Source organism: Dasypus novemcinctus, chromosome 28, assembly GCF_030445035.2.
Source record: "Dasypus novemcinctus isolate mDasNov1 chromosome 28, mDasNov1.1.hap2, whole genome shotgun sequence".
NCBI classification, from domain to species: domain Eukaryota; kingdom Metazoa; phylum Chordata; class Mammalia; order Cingulata; family Dasypodidae; genus Dasypus; species Dasypus novemcinctus.
The window spans coordinates 36,645,738-36,657,907 of NC_080700.1; the positions used below are offsets into that span (position 1 = coordinate 36,645,738).

The following is a 12,170-nucleotide window of genomic DNA, read 5'->3' on the forward strand; positions in this document are numbered from 1 at the left end:
CTAATCAGACAGCTCAAAAATATGCATTTGTTTAGAAATGTTTTGGAGCATAAATGACAAGGCAGGTAGCGGACCTGAAGAGATGGACAAGGACCAGATCTCTGAGGACAATTTCAGGTAGCCTGGGCTTCATCCAATCCTAGGACCCCACCAGCTTTTACCGATGTTTCCCACATCTTGAGGTCCCCAGCCTAAGTCCATCTTGCCATGTTCTCGGCAAATAATCTCACTTTGCCTTTACTGAAAAATTTGAGGTGATGCTATTTCTATATAATCATTAATCTCTCAGAATTTCTCTGTTTTTGCACTATTTCTTCTTTTACCCTTGACTTAGAAAAAGGCATTCCTTCTCCTAGGATGAACTTGTGTCCATCCTCATCTATTTTTCTTGTCTCTCTCTATCCTTTACTTCCTCCTTCTCTCTCTTCCTTTACTCTATCCCATTCTACCCTCTTGTTCACTTTGACCTTCAACATCTCATTCCGCCTTGTCCAGTGCCCACTCTGAGTTGGCTTCATTTTCACTTACCATGCTGAAAGTGTTCTTATTTCACCACTTCCTCCCTCCTTCTCTCTCTGTGCTTTCCCTGGATGAGCTCACTCCCTTTGCCTGTTTCCATGGTCATCTCAATTCAGATCTCTCCAAGGTCTCAATTTCCAGCCATTTCCATTCTTTGTCGCGGTTAGTGTAATTGGTATAACCTTTTGGGAGGGCATTTTGGCAATATGTACAAAGTTTTAAATATTTAAGCTTTTGACCGTGACTATATGTTTAAGATTTTTTTTTTTTGGCACATGCTTTTGCAAGTGCAGAGAATATATTTATAAGAACAATAATTGCACATTGTTTATTTAGAACCCAAACTTGAAAACAATATTAATGCCTATAATAGGGGAGCACTTACATAAATATGATTATAGTAGAGCACGGAACATCCATTTAAAAAGAGAGATGTATTTTTATGTGCTGATTTGAAAAGATGTACAATCCAAGTGGAAAAAATCAAAATGGGTGTTTTTAACCCTGTCTTTTCTCCCAAATTTCATACCTAGATTTTCAGTTTCCTGCTTGACATCTCCACTTAAATGGTCCTATGAGATTTTAAACTCTATATATTTTAAAGGAAGTCACCATCCACTGTCAAATGAGAAACCCTCTGAATTCCCCTATTTCTGCTAATGATACCATCGTCATCTCAATCATCCTGGCATTCAACTTCAGAAGAGTCTCTAACTCCTTCCTTTCTTTGCCCAACACCCTGGGAGCACTCGTCAAAGTCTGCTGATTCCTTCCTATCAAGGGATTTGGAAAACATCCCTGATTTCTCTTCATAACTATTGTCACTGCCTTGTCGTTCTTCTTCAGACCTGCAGTCTTTTCCAAGATTCTCATCTCCCTTTCTTCTGCACACAGATGCCCAAATTAATCATCCCAGCCCATCTATTGGATCATGTTACTCACTGATGAGCCTTTAATGTCTTACCTCACACATTACCTTATTGTATAGTCTCTTACGCCTCTTATTAACAACTCTTCGCACACTCAGCTGTCTTTTCAAGTTTATCCCCTTTGAAATACCAGACTGCACCAGCTGGATTACTCAGAGCCTTCTGAATATGCCTTCTCTTCTCCCACTTCTTGGCCTTTCCTGATACCAATTTAATCTGCCTGGCAACTCCTACCTCCCCACTCAGTCTACATAGTAAGATTCACATCAAATGCCACATCCTCGTCAAAGCCTTTCTGCATCCTTGCCAGTTACAAGTGATTAGAAACTATAAAGCAAGGTGCCATTGAAATGCGTTTCATATGCCCCTTTTAGCTGTCAGTATCCATGGCTACAGAAGATAAGCATATCTTTGCATCCTATGTGCTAGTGTGTTGGGGAAGAGTCAGGGCAGGGAGAAATCAGCCATGTGCATCCCTTCTATATCATAGGGTACAACCTCCTGGTTGCAACAAGCATCTCTAAAATTTCAGCCACTTGACACAATAAAGTTCATTTCTTACTCAGATCACTGTCCCATATAGGTGTCTTCCTGGGTAGGTGACCTTTCCATCAGGAACCCAGACTTCCTTTAACCTATGCCTCTGACCTCATCTGGGTCCTTGAAGAGGTCTTCATTCAGGTAGTAGATGGAGAAAGAAACTCAGGAAGGCACACCTGTTTCTTTTTTTAATTTAATTTTATTTTATTTATTTCTCCCTCCATCCCCCCATTGTCTGCTCTCTTGTGTCCATTTGCTGTGTGTTCTTCTGTGTCCACTTACATTCTTGAAGCCTCTGGGAATCTGTGTCTCTTTTTGTTGCATCATCTTGCTGTGTCAGCTCTCCGTATGTGTGGCACCATTCCTGGGTGGGCTGCGATTTTCAAGGGAGGCGGCTCTCCTTGTGGGGTGCACTTCTTGCATGTGCTGCTCCCCTATGCAGCAGACACCCCCACATGGCATGACACTCCTTGCACGTGGCAGCACTGTGCATGGGCCAGCTCACCACATGGGGCAGGAGGCCCTGGGTTTGAACCCTGGATATCCTATATGGTAGGCGAAAGCTCTGTCAGTTGAGCCACATCCACTTTCCACACCTGTTTCTTAAATACTTCATTACAGAAGTGGTGCAGGTCATGCCCACTCACTTTCCATTGACAGAGCCCACTCATGCACCCACTCTTAGCTGATAGGGAGGAAATCCAGGAAAAGAAAACACAGAGGTCTTTGTCACAAGCTACTACTTTCCAAATGGCCATGGCTCCCCAAGTTTCAACCCAAAGTCCCACTCAGCTCTTGCCTCCAGCTAAAGTCCATCCAGCTCAAAGATGTCTTGGGGATGTGCAGCTCTCTGTGGAGTAGAACATGCTTCTGTCTGGTCGGCCAAACTTGCCTCACATGTACACCCAATATCCAACAGTAGAGTGAGGGAAAAACAACTGCAATTAAAACTCCCATTTGGAAAAGGGGAAGCAGGGAAGACTCTTAGTATCAGGCTTCCATGGCAGTTGTGAAATCCTAAAATCCTTCTAGACAAACATGAGGGGGCTTTTATTCAGAGGGGTTGTAAAATTCTTTGATTAGTCCCTGATTCTACTCTGTAGGACAAATTCACTTTCTGTTGTTTTTTTTTTTTCTGTAGCTCCTGGCTGCATCTCCTGGGAGATTTCTTCTTCTCTGTTAGTCCCCTTGGCTGCAACTGAAATGGAGAAGGGTGTCCTTTTAGTGAGCAATACAGTTCTCACAGTACTTCCTGCCAGTGAAAATTTGGGGCTTAACAGTTGGCAGTTTAAACAATCAAAGGCTTTTGTTTCAGTAGTACTATTATCCTAAAAACCTGGTAGTTTTGCATTCTGCTCACTTCTCGTTAGTTTCATCTGCTTGTAACTATGCCCAAAGTCCTTCCTTAGATATAATTCCTTTTTCCTAAGCCTCTCCCTGTGATTTTTTGGTGACTCCTTGAGGTTATTTGAAACAATAGGCTTGGGTGAGGGTTATTTGAAACAAGAGGTTGGTCTGATCTTCTCCACATGACTGAGTTTCTTTGTAAACTGAGAAATCTTACTGGTCCTTAGATACTGAAGACTGTCTTCAGTTCACCTCCTAATCGTTTGCGGCCAGAGCAGTTGTCTTTATCAAACTGGTGAAGCCGTTTCTCTTTGGGCTTTCCCCATTCCTTTCCATCTCTGCTGGAACAGGACTCCACTCCTGCCTGAGCTCACCTCTTTCTTGTAATACACCTCCTAAGGCAGCCATCGTATCCACCGCATTGCCTCTTTCTGAATACCTCCCAGGTCTGTGGTCTGCCTTCCAAGTTATTTCAGGACTGCAGTTGGCCCTGAGCTCACCAGCTTAAGTCTGCTTTCTTTTTCTTTTTCTTTTTATTTCTTTCCCTTTCCCCTTCCCTGCCCCAGTTGTCTGTTCTCTGCGTCCATTTGCTGCATGTTCTTCTTTGTCCGCTTTTGTTGTCGTCAGCAGCACCGGGAATCTGTGTTTCTTTTTGTTGTGTCATCTTGTTGTGTCAGCTCTCCGTGTGTGTGGAGCCATTCCTGGGCAGGCTGAACTTTCTTTTGCGCTGGGGAGCTCTCCTTACGGGGTACACTCCTTGCACGTGGGGCTCCCCTATGCAGGGGACACCCCTGCGTGGCACAGCACTTCTTGCACGCATCAGCACTGCGCATGGGCCAGCTCCACACAGGTCCGGGGTTTGAACCACGGACCTCCCATGTGGTAGACGGACGCCCTATCCACTAGGCCAAGTCCACTTCCCTAAGTCTGCTTTCTTGATGGCGGATACTGAGGCAGGATAGAAAAGGGACCTGAGGAGGGAGGGGGAAGAAAAACTAATGAGCCTGTTAAGAGAAACTGAGGCATTGACCTGTTTATTAGCATTAGCCTGCTGAGTCACACAGACAGATTAGGAAGGGGCAGCTTACAAGCACATGGCCTGCAGCTTACAGCATACACCCAAAGTCTGTATTATCAGAAGCAGCCAGCAAAGAGGGAAGGGGTAAGAGGAACATCACCACCACCCACCCATCTAGCTTTTAGGTTTCCTCACATTTGCCTCGTGGACAGTGACCAGAGGCCAATCACCACTGGTCGCATGCCTTACAGAGCTCATGGACAGCAGCTGGAAGCCAATCACCACTGGTCGCATGCCTTGCAGAGCTCATGGACAGCAGCCAGAAGCCAATCACCACTGGGCAACACCCCTACCCCACCCCCCAAGAGAATCAAATACCCCAATAGAGTTCCCCTGCTTTGTGTCAAATATGCCAATCAACATAGGCCCTAGAGTCCTGGACCCCCATAAAACAGGGGACCCCAGTGCAGCATCTCACATTTCTCTTTCTTGAGAATGTTCACCCTCATCTCTCCTGATGAGGTGTGCTTCTATTCTCTTGCCTTACCTTCCCAATAAATTCTCTGCTTGTTTAATTGATTTATGGCTCATCCTTGAGTTTTTTGTTGTGCCAAAGCCAAGAACCTAAGACACCCGGGCACCATTTCCGATAACATTAAGAGATACTTCGAAGGTCAACAAGTGCACATGTGATCCGCACACTCTTCTTAAAGCTCCTTATTCCCACGCGGAGTCATAGGCACGTTAGGGCTTCTTAAAAAGAAAAACAAAAGACAAAACAGGCTCTAGTTTCCATAGAGGAGAAACTTCCAGGACATGCCATGAGCAAATGCTCTTCCAAGTCCTCTTCCTTTCACTCATATTTAAGTGTAAATGGACCACACTTGAAGAGGGCAAGTAGCAGAACAAGATTCTCCCACCAAGGGATTTTAAGAAGGAAACCAGTCCGGCAGACTCCGGGGAGCTGTCACGTTTCACAGTGGGAGCCGGAAGCTGTACCACTTGCTACAAGACTTCTTCTGATCCGTGCCTGAAGCTGCGCTTTTAAAAATAAATCTTGTTTTCGATCCCCGGTGTGCTTCTTAGGCCCTGGAATACCTCATGGACTGTGACGGGTCCTACCATCTCATAGCAGTGTTAGCTCCAGACTCTTAGTTATCAACCCATTCCCAACACTCACTGTGGATTCACCCGTACCCCCTGACCTGGAGGTAACTGCACTCTTCTGGTTTGCTTCTTGAACGTTGTGTGGACTCTGAAGACAGGCCTTGGACAATGAAGCCCCGGCCACATCTCTCATGACTTTGGTAGACAAGTAAATAGTCCCTCAGATGACAGGAGTCTGCCGACTCCAAAGTCTACCTAGACCTCCGGCTAGCAACTTCCCCGCTCACCAGCACACCTGGCAAGTGTTGTCACCTTGAGATCATCACGTGAGAGGCCCACGGAGCTCCTGGGATCATCCAGGCATGTGGATTCCAGCAATGTTCTAATGACCGACCAAAGCTATGATGGGGCTCTCAGAGTGCAAGGGTTTTATTGATCCGTGGATAAATGGTGGGTTCTCTGAGGATGGGCTCAAGTGTTCAGACCAATTGGGTTTTTCCCATTGAAAGGGGTTATGAGTTCCTTCTTAGGGAAACGTCAGCATCAACGTTTAGATGTTTACAGCACTGCTTAGACTATATTGTCACTGTTCAGAAGTCCTTCTGGGTCAAACCTCCCACCGATTACACAGGAAGCACTTCTGCTCACCTGGAAGTAGACTCCAGAATACTCACAGCATAATGTCTCTATGAGTAGTCATCAATGTGTGTCTTCCATGTCCCCTAAAACACACGCGCGTGCACACACACCGAGCGAGACCCGGATTGAGAGTTTGGGGAAATGTGTCACCACTGAGGGCACAGGCCACAGCCCCTCGTGTGCCACAGAGCGAACCTTCTGCCTGTGACAGGTAATCATTGCTCGTCAGGAATAACAGGATGTCTGTGAAAAGAGGCTTAAATACACTCGCACTGGAAGAGTTAAGACCAAGCTCCTCCTGGGAAAACGTGGGTGACTATCCAAAAGGGACCAGAAGAAAAGGAAAATTTTAAGATTCCACTTTCTCAGCTTCTGAACTGAACTTTTGCTCACAGCAGGTGCACAAAGCCTCCTTCCCACTCTGAAACATCCCCCCCTGCCGGCGTGCAGTCTGTTAAGTAAACAGAGACTTTCTACTGAGAAAGGAACATTTCTCTATTTTGGCTATGAGTTGTTATTTTTAAAGCTTCACGCTCCAAACCTCTTCCCCAAGCCCTGTTTATTTTTTTCGCTCGAAAGAAAATGGGCCGCTTGCAAAAAACGTTCGACTGCGTGACAAGTACAACCCACTTCGGGAATGCTCTCCCCGCTTCATGGTCAAGTTCCTCTTCAGCAGGACCATCCTGTCGTCCCCCCGGGTAGCTTTTAAAGTTTCCCTTCTGCTTCTATAGAGACTCCAGGTGTCTGGATTTCCACAGTCAAAGCAAAATGCACTGGGGCAGTCCTTTTCTGGATACTTTGGGTAAAAAGTGCAACCGCTCCCTTGACATCTGTGGATCCGTTTGTCAGTATATCCATTGCTAACCCTTAAGTGCAGTCCCTGCTGTGGGCCAGGCACCATGCTAAGCTCTTTACACTAAAACGCATTTAACTTACTGTGGGAATACCATGACCGTTGCTTCAAGATTGGTAGAGGTTCAGTTTGGGCAGACTGACATTAGATAGAAGAGGTTTTCTTTCTCTAGCTTTGCTGGGAAAGCATCCTGTTGTATTCCACCTGTCTTTCTCTTGGCCAGTTTGTCCTGGAGCTTCTTATTCACAGTGCCCATAGCTTTCTTTTCTGCACCCTTGTGTCTAGCACAAGGCCTGGTATTTAATGAGCCCTCAATAAATTGTGTTGAATGAATAAAAGTAGAGCAAGGAAGGGAGAGAGAATGAAAGTCTTATTTTTGGGATTCCTTCTTCTGGTTGGTGGACAGTGTGGTTTGACTTAACACTTTTGAATCCTAATCCCCTCACTTGAAAATGGGAATAATAATAGTAACCTTGAAGGAAAGCTGTGAGAAGTAAATGAATATATCCAAAGTACCTAGCATAAGGAGCAGATGTGCCTCAAGCAGTTGGGCACCTGCCTCCCACATGGGAGGTCCTGGGTTTGGTTCCTGGTGCCTCTTAAAGAAGATGAGCAGATGACGCAACGAGCAGACATAATGAGCAGGCAGCAGATGTGGCTCAAGTGGTTGGATACCAGCCTCCCGCATGGGTGGTCCTGGGTTTGGTTCCTGGTGCCTCCTAAAGAAGACTAGCAGACAACAAACAGATACAATGAGCAGAGACAAAAAGCAGAGACAATGAGCAGACAGATGAGGAAGCCATCTCATGGGGGGGATATGTACCTAGCACACTTCAAGTCATTGTGAGAAACTATGATTTGGTCCATAAACAATGTTAAGAAAACTAACTAGTCACCTAGGGAAAAATACTAAGCTGTATCCCTAACTCACAGTGCATCCCCCAAAACAATCACAAATGATGGTGCACAGCTCTATGACATTGACTTATATACTTTAAAAGGTGAATTATATGATATGTGAATCATATCTCAATAAAGTTGTTATAAAAATTACATCCCAGTGGTTCAATGATTTAAACATAAAACCTTGGAACTGCACTAGAAGAAAATATAAGGTGGTTTTTATATACTATTGTCACAGGGATGGCATTTCCAAGCAAGACTCACAATTCAAAAGCCATAAAAGTTTGATAAATTTGATTACATAAAAATTAAATGTTTTTTCAAAAGAAAACACTAGAAACGAAATCAAAAGACAAGTAGAAACCATGAGAAAAACACTAAAAAGGCATATGCCAAGGGGTTAACTATCATGAAATATAAAGAGCTCTTAAGAATCAATATGAAATAACTAATAACTCAAAGAAAAACAATGGGCAAAGGACAAGGGCAGGCAGCTCAGAGAACGTGCTTTTACCAAAGTGTTCTCCTCTCTGTAGCCTATTGGTGTACACTTTCTGGAAGCCATATTTGAACTATCCAAATTTAAAATATATAAGTCCTCTAATCTAGCAATTCCATTTCTAACACATTATTCCATACGTATCTGTACTTGTGCCCAAAGACATAAAAATAATAGCTATTCCATGGAAGTTTGCAACAGCAAAATACTTAGAATCAAACCAAATATTGACCTATAACGAGGTTTTCCAGGATATATATTAAGAGATTTACTGGAAGGAATCTGAACATGTGAACATGGGGGCTGGCAATTCTGAACTCTGTAGGGCAGACAGGAAACTCTGATAAAAGTGATTTTGAAGCCCTTAGAATTCCTCAGGGGAAGCTGGCTGGCTGGAAATTCCTTCAAGAACCAATGCTGAAGCTAAAGCAGAAATTCTTCTGACCTCTGAAACCTTCCCTGTTGGCTTTTAAGAACTTCAACTGATTAGAAGATGGGATTACCCAAAAAAGGGAAATCTCCTTTATTGATTGTAGATGCAAGCAACTGACTATAGATGCAATTCCCATCTAAAAAAATACCTTCACAATAATTAGTAGGTTAGTGTTTGGCCAAACAACTGGATCCCATAACCTAGCCATGTTGACATATGAAATTAACCATCACAAGTGGTTAAATGAGATATAATATTTGTTAAAATGTAAAACTATGTAACTATTAAAAACAACAGCTGATGAAGAGCTTGAAGGTATATTGGTAAAAACCAAGGTGCAGAATAATCTGTTTAGTGTTCATAATTTTTAAAATATTTTGTGTTATTTCACAAATATATGTTTGCCTAGGGTACTTCAACTCCTTCCTGACTCCTTCAAATGCATCATGCCCCAAATTCAACTTATGAACAAATAAATGAATATCTTACTTTCATATGTATTATCTCAATTAGTTTCCACAACAACCCTCCAGAAAGGATACTCATGCCTTCTCATTTAAAAATATTACATGTTTTGAACCTTCAGCTTTGGTTATTTAATAATTTCAACTCCTGATGTTAAATCCTTGATGCCAACACTCTGTTGTACAGAGAAAAGCCCAAAACTTTGATGATGTAGGACATCCTTCCTCACTTGCCGTTTTCCTGCTTTCCTAGATTAACCTCCTGTCACCCTTTCACCGCCATGCTCATTCCAGCATCTTCTGTCCTTGTTCAGGACCCTCTTCCAATGATGCATGCACACCTCTGATGGATGAAATTGTATATTTCCTTAAAGTGTCACCTCATGCACTCTACTACCTATACCCTATACCCTATACTACCTATACCCACCAGTCCCTGCACTATCAATGGTTTTACCCAAGCCATAGTCCATAATTGACTGTATTCTCTTACACTTCTAAAGCACTTTAGACACATCCATTAGACTTTGTTATAGTATTTATTTTCTTTGGTCTCCTCCTCAAGTCCATGAAATTATTGAGAGTAGAGACTCTGTTTTTGTTCCTGTAACTACGTCAGAATCTCAAATATAGTGGCAGATCAATAAACACTTATTAGGAAACTATTTTACCCAAAACTTAATAATTTTCGATTCCCCATAGATCAAAGCACTCTATATTTATCATAGCAGATTTTAGGATCGGCCGATAAATCTCTTCTAAGAATTCGTAATGAAACTATTTTATTAATGGAAAATGATGTGGCTTTTTTTTTTTTTTGGTCTTGTCCTCGAGTTCAAATGAACATCCATGCCCCATTAAAAGAGGGGGCGACAGTGTTTTGTTACACATTTGAAGCCAGTAGATGCCCATGATTATGAACCTCATCATGTCTTGTGGGAGCTTTCCTCTCCTTTAATATAATTTTTGCTGTTGTTTTCATAGGAATCAGGGGAAATGTGTAGAGGGTATGGTGGAGATCTTTGACATGTTGTTGGCTACATCGTCTCGGTTGCGTATGATGAATCTCCAGGGAGAGGAGTTTGTGTGCCTGAAATCCATCATCTTGCTTAATTCTGGTGAGTTGATAACATGGGAGAATTTAATGCCAGGTTGCTGGAAGAAATGTTTATTATTTGTATTTCTCAACTAGATACAATCTACATACCACAGAGGCAGGATGTCATAAATTGAAGAAACAACTGACACTTATTTAAAATGACCTATTGTCATAGTAAATTATGTATGGAGGTGGAACTGCACTGGTCAAATACGATGAATGAAAGATGAAAACTGGGCATTGAGTCAAACAGCCTGCTTGCGGGAATATTAGCCTCCGTTCACAAATACTGCAGTTGTGTCTTTTAAAGTAGTATATGTATATAGACTATACCTGTTGATAGCTATCTATATCAGAAAAGAAGCAGACAAAGTGCCTCTGTTGAGAAATCATGACCAAGTCTAAGCCCAAGATTCTAAGGAAAGACGCTTATTTGAGACAGACCATGTTTCTGGTCAAAACTGATTAGATAAAAAAAAAAATACATAGTTGGCTCGCAGATAGAAAATCCTGTTTCCAAAACTAGGGAACGAAGAATGCCGTAAATGGGTCCAGCTGAAAGAGTGTTTTTCAGTTTGGTCTATGGAGCCTAATTCGACGGTCCCCTCCTATTTATTCATTTTAGAAAGCTTTGCGGAGAGCAGCATCTGTTTTTTTGTAGTGAGGTTGGCTGTTGTATGAAGAGTCACTCCAGGTCACCCAGATGGAAATGGTGGCTCCCTGGGAGTTAGCACTCTGACTCCTCCCAGGCCCCTCTGTATTTGGGCCCAAGCAGTAGATGGACAGACATCTAGTGCTTGGGACCCACAGCTCCCCGCTCGGTCTCAAACCTGCACAGCAAACTCCCTTCACCTGCACCTCTGCCCCCCGCTTCCCGCCCCACCCCGCATCTCATCTAGAGCTCTAGCACCTGCACTTGCTCCACCAGGTCTCATTTAGTTTCTGACGCGTTAGAGGCGGTCCCAGTCTTGCCCACGGACATAGGTGCGTGGGCAATCGCTTCCTCCTGCTCTTTTCAGATGCTTTTGCCTCTTTCTAAGCCTTTCCAGCATGCAGACAAACCCTTGGGCCCCTTCCCCTCCCCGCCGATGTGCATAGCCCCTGTCTCCTAAATGGACCTGCTCGCAATCAGCCTCCCTTCTCCACCGATCAATGGAAACGCTGTGCTGACACCAGGCGAGGACTGAATCCCAGAATGAAGACAGACTCCGGTCCACGCTGGGGCGGTGATTACCGCGCCATTCAAGTCCCCGGCCCCACTCACACGCATTGTGCTGGTCGTTTCAGCCGCTTGTCCTGCGCGTCGCCGGGGTCCAGGGCGCACAATGGTGCTTTGTTGGACCAGCGTACCGGGAGCGGTGCCACTCGGCTGCGAGGTGCCAGGTCCCCAGGCGGGCGTTCTCCGGCGGCGGGCTGGCACATGCTGGCGGCTCCGTGTTTGGCAACCGTGAACTTGGAGGGAAAGCGGGGGCTATCGAGTGCTGGGCCTTTGTTCCCACTTGAACTGGGAAATGAGAGCCCCGATTGGAAGTGAATTTTAACGCTGGGGTGCGTCACCAGCCCAAGTGGGTGCTCTGAGCGTGGGACCCAAACCTCTTTCCTGTAGATCCATAGAGTGTTTTCCTGCTTAATATAGATATATAATAGATAGATAGATATATAATATATAATAGATAATAGATATCTATATAATAGATAGATATTATTTGGGAAAGGGCAAGACTTTTGCCTTAAACCAAAGTTTTTTAAAATCCCAGGGGGAGGGGAAAAACACAAAAACGTCCAGCCTGCACAAGAAAATTGTTTCCTAAAAGTCGCCT

At 44.0% G+C, this 12,170-nt stretch overlaps 1 protein-coding gene across 1 annotated transcript in view; it reads left to right on the plus strand.

The window, feature by feature from the left end:
* Positions 1-12,170, plus strand: part of ESR1 (estrogen receptor 1) — a 387,555-nt gene that overhangs the window by 346,709 nt on the left and 28,676 nt on the right. The window contains 1 exon segment of the mRNA XM_058289585.2: positions 10,236-10,369. Within this exon segment, the coding sequence (XP_058145568.2) occupies positions 10,236-10,369 (134 nt within the window).